Consider the following 12,556-nt stretch of genomic DNA (forward strand, 5'->3'; position numbering starts at 1 on the left):
TTTGCCTTGGAATCTAAAGCATGCCGTTTTCTGCCTTAGTGCTTTCAAAATTCGGTAATATACTGCCGGGAGTTTTTGCTGTACAGAAATCCTAAATCTCCCTAAAACTATACATATCTGGTATTGGCACATTCGAGAGACATAAGGCTTTCCAAATCAGTTGGATTTTCATCCGTAACATGAAATATTTTTCTGGTATAAATTGATATACGATGAAAAATGGTAATTTTTCTTTTTTTTTTTGGTATTTAGTACTATAAATTGTGGTGGAAATACAGGAAAACTCAGGCAGATTTAGAAAGCTCAGTTTCTCCCGAAAAAAACAATGTATAGTTTTCCTAGGTAAACTATAGGTTTCCCCTTAGAAAATGCCCCTAAAGTGAGAGAGCACAAAATGTTTCAAAAACGGCTGGCATTTCGCGTAACCAAAATGTGAAATTCTGCTGGCACTTAAAGGGTTAATCAGATTGCATACGCAGCATCTGAGCACAATAGTCACCATCTCTTTTACATTTTGTTTTGTTTTATTGTTACTAAAAAGCTAATTTCTTGATTAGGAATACATGTTTTCTGGTTTTATATAACGTTAAATTTAGGCAAGTCATTTTGGTATGCCAACCAAATCTCTGGACCTCTTTTGTTATCAAATCAAGCATTTGAAAAGACAGATACATTTGTTTACTAAAGCAGTTGCAATTTCCATTTATTTACTCCCACGATTTTTTGCAAACAATGCCTTCAGATCCTGGCCAACACTTTTTCCACGTTGGTATGCCAGAGGATCTCTCTCCTGTCAAAATGTTTTATGACAGCTTAAATAAGGAACCATCAGAGGCCCATTTGAGATGCAAGAGGTTACTTGGAATCCAGGCAGGGTCGGACTGGGAGGCCCGGGGCCCACCGGGACTGCTGTCCAGGGGCCCCCCGCCGACCCCGCCCCCTACTAAAACCTGTCGGCCCAGCCGTTCGGCGCGCATGCGCAACAGCGCCGTTCGACGCGCATGCGCAACAACAAAACCGCTCGGCGCGCATGCGCACCAAAGCCGCTCGGTGCGCATACGCAGCAACGCCGTTCGGCGCACATGCGCAGGCGGCGCTGCGCATCGGCGCAAATAAAAAAAAAATTCGCGATTGGAAATATCGGGAGAAGGGTTCTGGCCCGGCGGGGGCCCACAAGGGTCGGGGCCCACCGGGTTTTTTCCCGGTATCCCGCCGGGCCAGTCCGACACTGAATCCAGGCTGCTTATCATAAAAAATGAAAAGTATAGCTCATTCTCCATCTGCCTGCTTGCAATCACATTGTATAAGGTTAATTGTTGTTTGCTATACTCTTCCATTTATATATTTGTGCTCTTTGACTTCACACAAATTAGTTTAATAATGGCAATTTAAATATTTAAAACATGTTAAAATAATGTGTGTGACAAGATTAAAGACATTTAAATAATGTAAATGTGTTATGTTTATTTTTCTGTGAATGAGAGCTTAGAAAGAAGTATGTTATGTCATTTAAAGGAATTGTTCAGTATAAAAATAAAAACTGTATAAATAGATAGGCTGTGCAAAATAAAAAATGTTTGTAATATAGTTAGTTAGCCAAAAATGTAATGTATAAAGGCTGGAGTGATTTGATGTATAACATGTCAGTCAGGACTCTACTTCCTGCTTTTCAGCTCTCTTGGTTTACACTGACTGGTTACCCTGGTTACCAGGCAGTAACCAATCAGAGACTTGAGGGGGGGCCACATGGGTCATATCTGTTGCTTTTGAATCTGAGCTGAATGCTGAGGATCAATTACAAACTCACTGAACAGAAATTTACCATGTGGCCCCCCTTCAAGTCACTGACTAACTCAGCGTTATAGAGCTGAAAAGCAGGAAGTTGGATTCTGCCGGTTTTATTAGACATCTGTTCACTCCAGCCTTTATATATTACATTTTTGGCTAACTAACTATATTAGAAACATTTTTTATTTTGCACAGCCTATCTATTTACCCAGTTTTTATTTTCACACTGAACTATTCCTTTAAGAACATGGCACGTTTATTATGCAAGAAGAGATTATTGGCTTAGACCCCCATATTGAGAGATGGGGTCTTGTGATTGAGCGATGGGGACTGATATGAATTTCCTTTTTGAGCAATCAGAATTAATGACATTATGCTGTAATTTTATTGGGATTGCTATTTAAACTGAGAGTTAAAGCTTTGTACCAGACTCTAACTGACCTTGATCATTAGTGGGTGACCAGATACGTCCTTGTCTTACCTTAGCCTCCACATTTATGTGCATCTGAAATCAATAGAAGCTGTGGGTTGTGTGTTATTACACATACTCATTTTTAGTCAACATTTTGTACAGTTATTTATAAATGCATCCATTCCTATCATAATGGGTTTGTTGTCTAAGTTCACTAACTAAGATTATCAAAAGAATGGACTAAAAATAATAATATAAGGCACCTAACTAGCATAACTCAAGGTATGTTGTATTTATCAAATGTTAATGATATGCATAACAATATTGGATGAATATATATATATATATATATATATATATATATATATATATATATATATATATATATATATATATATATATATATATATATACAGGTATAGGACCTGTTATCCAGAATGCTCAGGACCTGGGGTTTTCCGGATAACGGATCTTTCCGTAATTTGGGTCATCATGCCTTAAGTCTTCTAGAAATTCATATAAACATTTAATAAACCCAATATGCTGGTTTCAATAAGGATTAATTATATCTTAGTTGGGATCGAGTACAAGCTACTGTTTTATTATTACAGAGAAAAAGGAAATAAGTTTTAAAAATTTGGATTATTTGGATAAAATGGAGTCTATGGGAGCCATTCCATAATTCGGAGCTTTCTGGATATCGGGTTTCCGGATAAGGGATCCTGTATATACCTGTATATATATATATATATATATATTCTTTGTTTAGTTACTTGGATAAGTAAGGAAGCATTTTCTTAGTGGTTTGGGTTGTAATTGCCCTTAATATATCTGTGCATACACCTTTAAGCTACTTATACTTATTTATAGGCTGATAGCAAAAATGCATATTCCACAAAGTGTTCTGTGAAATGGCATTCCTATCTGGCTACACAATAAGCACCTTCCTTGATCACAGTCCTGCTTTCTGACATCATTACAGTTAAATTTCCAGGCACCAAAACCTACATTGACCCTGAAACGTACGAGGATCCAAACAGAGCTGTCCATCAGTTTGCCAAGGAACTAGATGCATCTTGTATTAAAATTGAGCGTGTGATTGGGTCAGGTAAGGGTTGTTTTTTTTTTTTTTTAATGTTCAGTATTTCCATTTGATCCAAGATCACATCTCTTGAGTGATATGACCAGCAAATAATTATAAATCATAAATCATCTGTTGGGTTTTCAATATGTGGCATGGCATCACAATTAGGAAACCATAAAGAGTGTATGCACATTTTACTTATGCATTTATGTATTTACTATTATAATGACCTGCAAGCAAACTTGCATTTTCTTTTTACAGCAATCTACACATTCTGAGAAAATGTGAAATTGAAGAAATAGTCATGTATTTGAGGGGCTGCTTCCCAGCCTGTAAAATAAACCACTTTTTATACCTTCTGTATGCGAGACCATGTTAATGAAAGCCATAATCCCCTGTTTGTGGTATAGTGTATTATTATTTAAACAAAAGTGACAAATTACCCTATCATTAAGAGAGAACTTTTTAAGAGATATTGAATATTGTGTCACTATCAATTGACAGGACTCAATTGTGCATCACTAGAGCAGCAGCCAAATGGAAATGCCTACTCTCTTGTACAGGCATGGGACCGGTTATCGAAAATTCTCAGGACTTGGGGGTTTTCTGGATAACAGATCTTTCCATTATTTGGATCTTCATACCTTAAGTCTAATAGAAAATCATGTAAACATTAAATAAACCGAATAGGCTTCTAATAGGTATTAATTATAAATTAGTTTGGATCAAGTACAAGGTACTGTTTTATTATTAAAGAGAAGAAAAAAAAATATTTTTTTAAGTTTGGATTATTTGATTATAATGGAGTCTATGGAGATGTTCATTCCGTAATTCTGAACTTTCTGGATGACTGGTTCACATACCTGTAATTTCAAACAAATACAGAATATATTACAGGAAGGCCATATCCCTTAGAGTCTATTTAAGCAAATTATTCTAATTTTTAAAAATGATTTTTTTTCTCTGTAAGGATAAAACAGTACCTTGTTTTATATTCATTCCTGTGAGAGTTTTAGAAGTTTATTTAACAATGGGTGAAAGTTAGAGTTCACCATTTGATAAATATGCTTCTAAAAATCCCATAGGAATCAATAGATAGTGGGTGAGCTGTCTCACGCTAATCTCACATTTTGATAAACCAACCTCTAAATTAAGAATGCTTTTTGCATGTCAGCATACATTTTTTTTAAAAAATAATCTTGTCTTGCTTATCTCTGTATGTAAATGTTTGTATCTTTACTATATGGATAGAACATAGAAAAATGTTCATGTGAATTTTCCAATGGCATATACAGTAAAAATGATGGGAAGCTGCTGTTACAATTATAATTATCTGAAAAAAACAGCTTTCTTTCACTAATCTTCCTGAAATCCTTTACACATTATTAACACATTTCCTGACCTATTTATGCATCCGACAATTAGGCTCTGCCCTCTATAATGAGGCTTTGTATTGTGGTCCATGTTAATAACAGTATTGTTTTTTTCTTGTTGCTGAATGTACCAACTCCCTACAAATGAAACTCTTCAGGCAGGAATAGAATTACACAGATTTGAATAGAGGCCTAAGAATTCACTCCAGAGCTAAAGGGTTGTTCACACAGACTTTGTTTTCAAATCAGTTTTAATGCATGTTGAATTGAGTTTGCATTATCCTACGGACAATTAATATTTTCTCCCTTCTGAGTGTTTTTTTTTATCTCTGAAATTCACAAAAGCAACATAAGGCCCCCATACACGGGCCGATAAAAGCTGCCGACAAAAGGGAGCTTATTCGCCCCTGTGTGGGGCCATCCGATGGGCTTCCCCAATCAATATCTGGCCGAAAGTCGGCCAGATCTCGATCGGGCAGGTTAAAAAATCCCGTCAGATTGTGGACGCATCTATGTGTGTATGCGGTCCCGTGATCCGACTGCCCATAGCAGATCCATTATAATCCGATCATTGGGCCCTGAAGCAACCCCAGATAATACCAGAGGTAGAACAGCTACCTCTAGGCTGCAGAAGCATTATAAAGCTGAGAAAAGGCTCCAGGACAGTAGAAGTAGAGCAAAACCTTACCCTAAAGATTAAGTAAATCTTTTAGCAGGGGTATTCTATTACTAATTAATTGTGGGTGGATTCACGGCATGAAGTTGGCCACAAATGGGAGGAATTTTGTCTTTAAATGACTCTGCATATACTGGCTATTCATGATTTTACTAGTTCACAGCAGTAAATGAACAATGAATAAAATCAAATAAAAAGCATGTGACATAAAAAACCCAAGACAGTGCTCACTTTGTTCTACTGACCAAACCCTGTTAGAATGTTCTTAATTTTCAGATTTCAGGCTTCTTTTTGTCACAATTATTGTACGTTTAATATTTTGACAATGCCTGGAAACAAGATGTATTTGGGTTTTTTATCTATATTTTAAAAAATCATCAAAAATATATATTCACCATTTTAGGAGAATTTGGTGAAGTATGCAGTGGTCGACTGAAGCTTCCTGGAAAAAGAGATGTACCGGTTGCCATAAAAACACTTAAAGTTGGTTATACGGAAAAGCAAAGAAGAGACTTCCTATGTGAAGCCAGCATAATGGGACAGTTTGACCACCCAAATGTTGTACATTTAGAGGGTGTGGTTACCCGGGGTAAGTATTTGTTTTCCACTATTCTTGTATACTCTTACTGCAGTTAAGTACAAAAAGAACATGCTCAGTTCTGTTGTACTGAAAGTGTTAAATTAAGTTATGCCACTAAATCTAATATTCTGTATTCAAAGGATGGGTGTATTAAAAGAAAAAATATATCAGTAAAAAAACAAAATTGCTAAATGATTTACAGTATATGTTCCATCCTCCTTACATCATTATGTTCTCCCATTGCTTGAAAATTGCAATGTCCAAAGTTTTCTTTGACTATTTATCAGATAAAATACTTTCTATGCTTTACATAGATATTGAAAACTGCCCATCTTATTTCTTTTTCTGCAAGCTGTGATATCGAAACTTTCTAGTGAAGGATGTTTCTTCTCAAAGCTGCTATACTTTTATATGCTGGGGTATGTGTTATGATCATTGTATTTCTTGTAGGGAAACCCGTCATGATTGTAATAGAGTTCATGGAGAACGGAGCACTTGATGCATTTTTAAGAGTGAGTACCATTTACGAGTTGCACAGTTATAGAAGCTTAGCATTACATTTACACGTTCAGAATACATATGCTTTTGACAACCAGAATTGTGACCTACTGACAAGAATTTTTGATTATTTTAAATGCCCTATTTATTTGAAGTTATTATGTTCTATATATTTTTCATGGAGGTATAACTTAGTTACTTACTGTACTAGTAGTTTTTTGTAACATATAGTTCTTACTTATTTGCCGCTACTGTGATTATATGTAGAATCTGCCATATACAATGGCTTGCCTTGGTCAAAAATTATCTTGCGTTATCAGCGTTGTGTGGTCTTTATCAAATATTCTCTACTTAGATAATCTACAAGTAACTGCATGAACGTAGAGAATGTTCCATGTACTCAATATGCTGTATCATCCTAGCTTGCTCACACAGGCAGCTTTTCTTTGTCTTTTCTCCATACTCTGGCTTGAGCTGCCTTTTTAATTATATACCTGAGATGCCTCAGGACAACACAAAACACCCGTGCTGGACTAGCAGTCCTGGAACCACTCTTTTAGGAACCTGGGGCATAAATAATTGCCTTCCTGGACTTTCCCTGGTATCCTAGTGGTGATTCACCACAGTGTTACCCATGCAAATGCCAGATTTTCCACCGTTATCTTACATTGCTTTTGGAGGAAGTTACAAAAGTTTACTCTGTTTTTTTACACAATGAAGCCTGTGTGGTTTTTGTATTTTATACAGCATCATAAATGTGCCTTTAGGTTATTATGTGTGGTGGAGTTGAAAGGTTAAAGCAAAAAATGAAAAAATGGTGTAATATGCCAAAACAAAGATCAAATAGAGGCACTGCCCTATTATACCACAGTCCAACTGAAAAAGTAAATAAAGATGAGAGAAGGGTCTCACAGTTCACCCCTTGTACTTCTTTTTAGTACAAGGAAGCTTATATTACATTTTATTTTTCGTGATAGTTCCCCTTTAAGTTTGCCAGTCACATTGAGCATTATAAATATGAAAGCTGAATTATTGCATAAAATCAATAGTTATAGACATAACAAATGTCACCATCTGTGTTGTACTGGCATTCTCTATTTAAAAAAATATTGTGTAGGCACCTTTTTAAAATGCCAGGTCAACTAAGCTGTCATCTTCTGCTTTAGAAATGTTTGGAATGGTTTACTTCACCTCCAAAATCTAAACGCTCAGGATCTACTCAGACAATGCCATTTGTAAAAGTCCAAACACTAAATACTCCAGGAACAAATGCACAGGTAAAAATCTGAATCATCTCCAGCATTCATTATAATCATAAATGCATATCTGTTCATACTTTCATTTAAAACATCTTTCTAACAGAAATCCACGTTCAATCATTCATTGTTTAAAAGAGCCCTAATGCTTAGATGCAATTCACATATTAATAAGCATGTAGTTACATTAACAGATATGTACATATACACACCTCCCATATGACCTTAATATCACTACCCTTTGCACCCCCTTCCCTTTCCTTAAAGGGATACTGTCATGGGAAAAAAATTTTTTCAAAATGAACCAGTTAATAGTGCTGCTCCAGCAGAATTCTGCACTGAAATCCATTTCTCAAAAGAGCAAACAGATTTTTTTTATATTCAATTTTGAAATCTGACATGGGACTAGACATATTGTCAATTTCCCAGCTGCCCCAAGTCATGTGACTTGTGCTCTGATAAACTTCAATCACTCTTTACTGCTGTACTGCAAGTTGGAGTGATATCACCCCCTCCCTTTTTCCCCCCCAGCAGCCAAACAAAAGAACAATGGAAAGGTAACCAGATAACAGCTCCCTAACACAAGATAACAGCTGCCTGGTAGATCTAAGAACAGCACTCAATAGCAAAAACCAATGTCCCACTGTGACTCATTCAGTTACATTGAGAAGGACAAACTGCAGCCTGCCAGAAAGCATTTCTCTCCTAAAGTGCAGGCACAAGTCACATGACCAGGGACAGCTAGGAAATTGACAAAATGTCTAGCCCCATGTCAGATTTCAAAATTGAATATAAAAAATCTGTTTGCTCTTTTGAGAAATGGATTTCAGTGCAGAATTCTAGTAACTGATGCGTTTTGAAAAAAACATGTTTTCCGATGACAGGATCCCTTTAATATATCTTATTTATAAGATGTACCCTCTACATGCTCTATAACCTTTGTGTTGTGTGAGCAGCTGCAAAAACCTAGTAAGTGCATATTTAGTGATATGAATTCTTGTCTTTGCTCTTATCTATCACTCAGACTGTTACAGATATCCCCTTAGTGGCAGTGTTTTGCCCACTGCATTTTTTAGTAGCTCCGTCATTCAGGACACTCCATTGGCCCTTTTAGAATTGCCTAATTGTGCAAGCAGATTGTCTATCACATCTCTTTTTCTTCTTCCCACCATAAATATTTTTAACCCCACTACACAAGTGGTTCCCAGGTTGTAATATTCTACTTCTTACACTTGCTCTGTGCTTAACAAGACTCCTCCAGTTGTGTGTCCCTTTCTTAGCTGTTATGTATGCTCCCAGTTTGCCCTTATTATTATTAATCATTATTATTAATCATTGTCATGAATATATTTTACCATTGGTGGTCTGTGAAACATATTTAAAGCTTTCCATATACATAAAGCATTATTGATTCTCTTACATCATGTAGAACTCCAGAAGTACCTAGTTTTAACATAAATAAATTTTTTTATCACTTCAGAAACAAGATGGACAGTTCACAGCAATTCAGCTCGTTGGAATCCTTAGAGGTATTGCAGCAGGGATGAGATATTTGGCAGATATGGGATATGTACACAGAGATCTTGCAGCACGAAACATTCTTGTGAACAGTAATCTGGTATGCAAGGTTTCAGACTTCGGCTTGTCTAGAATTATAGAGGATGACCCAGATGCAGTTTATACAACAACCGTAAGTTTATTTGAAATACAACATATCATTTAATTTACAAATGTACAAAAATCATACGGTTTGCAATAGCTTTAGAAAAATCAAGGCAGATTCCTGTTAACTAGCAGAAAAGATGGATAGAGAGAGAGAGAGACTTATGTTTATCAACATTTTCTTCACCTTCCTAACCTACATACTGTCCTATGGTGTGTTAGAGCTCAGAGGAAGCACTGACACCCAAATGCATACTTACAGGGGCAGTATACCCTTTTATTAAAGAATAAGTCTTGAGCTGATCATGTTTTTTCTATTGTTAATCACTAAAAACCTAAATGTTCTGTTATTTTTCTAGGTAAAGAAACAGACAGGAAAATTAAAGCTACTTTGTGTTTGGTCCTTGTGTGGTTTATAATTAGAGTTCAGATAATCCTCCTGCAGACTTACTTGTGATCTGTTAATATAATTATCAACTTTGTAAGGACCAAACATGGAGTAGATTCAATGGAGCAAATTCAATAAAGGGCAAAGTGACCGTTGCTAGTGAAAATTCGCCAGAAATACAAACCACAGGGACATCATTAATTCACTAACAGGCGTAGAGGAAAATTCGGAAGAAAGTAACACTAGTGAAAATTCAGTTAAAAATGCTCACGCTGATGAATTTTTCACTGGCAAAACTTTGTCATTGTTTGTCTGTGAGACGTAACTTCACATTTTGATGAATAAGTATATGTGCTGCAAATTAACATCTGATGAAGTGGCGCGTAGTGTGTCAGCGCCGAAAATTAACCCTTTAGTAAATTTCCCCCAATGTCCCTGTTTACCCTGTTTAGCTTTAGAAATAACAAAAAAATATATATAGTTTAAGCAAAAGGCCAAAAGTATGTTCAGCGCAAGTCCTGATCATTTTAAGGTCTGAAAAGTAACATGCATTGCAAATCAATAGGGATTTTTTATTTGAATAAGCTTCATTTCTGTGCTGTATCGGATCATTTAATTGTAGGAAACAGCTTTGTAGATTTTAAAGCATCACCATTTTTTTAACCATATTTACCACTGGGTAAAAATGCTGACATATAGGGGCAGATTTATCAAGGCTCGAATTTCAAGTCGATGGGAGTTATTTTAAACTCCCATCAACTCGAAATTCAGATAAAAAAAGTCCAACCGTAATTTATTTAAAAAAAAAATCGTATTTGATTGAATTCGATTCAACGTTTTTCCCAAAAAAAAAGTCCATCAAATGATTCCAAATAGTCAAAGTTGAATTTTTAAAGAGACAGAACAATTTTTTTCAAATTTGACTCTTATTTGGACTATTCCCTAGTCAAAGTACACTAAAATTACCTCAAAATTCAAATTTAAAAATTACATTAAAAAAAAAAAAAAGTCGCCATTTATATTATCAATGCAAGGAAACATCACACTTAAAAGTTCAAGTTCTTTACAGCTTTTGGTGTTACTGACCCTCTACATTGTGTAGAATAAAACTAGTAGCACTGTGGTTCTGTAGGTAGCCCTTCTGCTCCACAGTGCTGTGGGTCTGAGTTTGGTTCCAACTTAGGTGCTATTTGCAATTTTATATGATCTCCCTGTTTCTGTGTGGGTTTCCTCTCACGCTTTAAAAACATACAGGCATCTTAACTTACTCCTGATAATACTGATTTATAATCTCTATTAAACATTGTTTAAATGTGTTGGTGCTATATAAAAAATTTATGTTTCCAGAATGTACCTTACATTATCAATGGAAATTAATTTATTTAAATATGAATAACTTAATATTTCCTATTGAGTTAAATTACCCACTACTTGTATTTATGATATCTAATCAGGGGGGAAAGATTCCTGTAAGATGGACAGCACCAGAGGCCATCCAGTATCGCAAATTCACATCTTCTAGTGACGCGTGGAGTTATGGAATTGTGATGTGGGAAGTAATGTCCTATGGAGAAAGGCCTTATTGGGATATGTCAAACCAGGATGTAAGTAATTCCTTCTTTTTTTGTCAGCATCAAGATTATTCAGTCCAAAATATAATAAAAGGAATGTAAAAGCATATACATAAAATTACTAAGATAGTCTTGGATTTTCAATTAGTTTAATAAAAGTAATATAAAAACATGAAAAATATGAAATCTCTTCAATACACAGATATCATATTTTATAAAGATATTTTCACATATGTGTGTCAGTTTTTATCATTGTTTATTTAGCCATGGATCATAAAGCTAAAAGAAGATATAAAAAGTCTAACTGATAAGCCATCCTTGCAGAGTGCAAAGTTGTTAACATTTGACAGGGCTCAATGTCAAAGATTTCATGGACTGTCAAAATATGTGCAAACAAATCCTTGGGGATGGGAAAGAGAAATATTTACATTCCCTGGATACTCAGTAAAGTTTTATTTCTTTGACACCTTCAAGTACGACCAACAAATATAAACATCTCTGACAAGAATACAGAGCAACTGTATAGCTGCAGCTGCTTAAAATTTAAATAAGCAAATGGTATTGTGTTATGTTTTATTGTCTAGCTAGCAGAGTTAGTGGATTCTCCTTAGTATTTATCCTGAAGCTGGACATAAGCTGTGAGAAGATTCAATTGAATCAGTCAAGGCATGTCAGCTTCCACGGTGCTTTAAAAGTTTCATTTTAAGCTTGTCTAATCTTGAGTCGTTCTCCAATGACAGTCTTGTCTGTATGGTTTTTGTCTTTCAATTTACTTGCATTGACGACTATATTTGACATTTCATCCATGCTTTATATCAACCAAAATGAAGTAATACTGTCTCTTTCTCATAGCAATTAAATGATAGTAAAATGTAATACCTTTATACATGTAGCAACAGCCATTAAGGTAATAAGTGCTGATATGTTTCTGATATTTATGTAATTGAATATATCTGTCACTCACATTATAGAGTCACAGACTGATTCTGTCTCGTTGATTTTCAGGAAGCAATAGCAGGAATGATTGACATGAAAGACATTTAGAAGCTGTTAATTTAACAGATATTTTAGAACAAAATATTTTAAATACAGCCCCCATTCATTCTTAAATTCTATAATCTGCTGTTCAGTGATATCCTTGGATATTATTGGTACAGGTATAGGATCTGTTATCCGGGAACCCGTTAACCAGAAAGCTCAGAAATACGGAAAGGCTGTCTCCCATAGACTCCATTTTATCAAAATAATCAAAAAATTTTAAAATTATT

At 35.3% G+C, this 12,556-nt stretch overlaps 1 protein-coding gene across 8 annotated transcripts in view; it reads left to right on the plus strand.

Annotated features, from left to right (window-relative positions):
• The window catches only part of epha7.S (EPH receptor A7 S homeolog), a 147,357-nt gene that overhangs the window by 120,463 nt on the left and 14,338 nt on the right, over positions 1–12,556 (plus strand). For 2 of the 8 annotated variants that reach the window (XM_018265430.2, XM_018265426.2), the window contains 6 exons: positions 3,183–3,308; positions 5,737–5,922; positions 6,364–6,425; positions 7,578–7,688; positions 9,148–9,357; positions 11,172–11,321. In XM_018265430.2, coding sequence (XP_018120919.1) covers positions 3,183–3,308; positions 5,737–5,922; positions 6,364–6,425; positions 7,578–7,688; positions 9,148–9,357; positions 11,172–11,321 — 845 coding nt within the window. The remainder of the gene's footprint in view (positions 1–3,182; positions 3,309–5,736; positions 5,923–6,363; positions 6,426–7,577; positions 7,689–9,147; positions 9,358–11,171; positions 11,322–12,556) is intronic. The other 6 variants (XM_041564641.1, XM_018265427.2, XM_041564642.1 and 3 more) reach the window with 3 other exon arrangements.

This window comes from Xenopus laevis, chromosome 5S (genome assembly GCF_017654675.1).
Source record: "Xenopus laevis strain J_2021 chromosome 5S, Xenopus_laevis_v10.1, whole genome shotgun sequence".
Classification (NCBI taxonomy): domain Eukaryota; kingdom Metazoa; phylum Chordata; class Amphibia; order Anura; family Pipidae; genus Xenopus; species Xenopus laevis.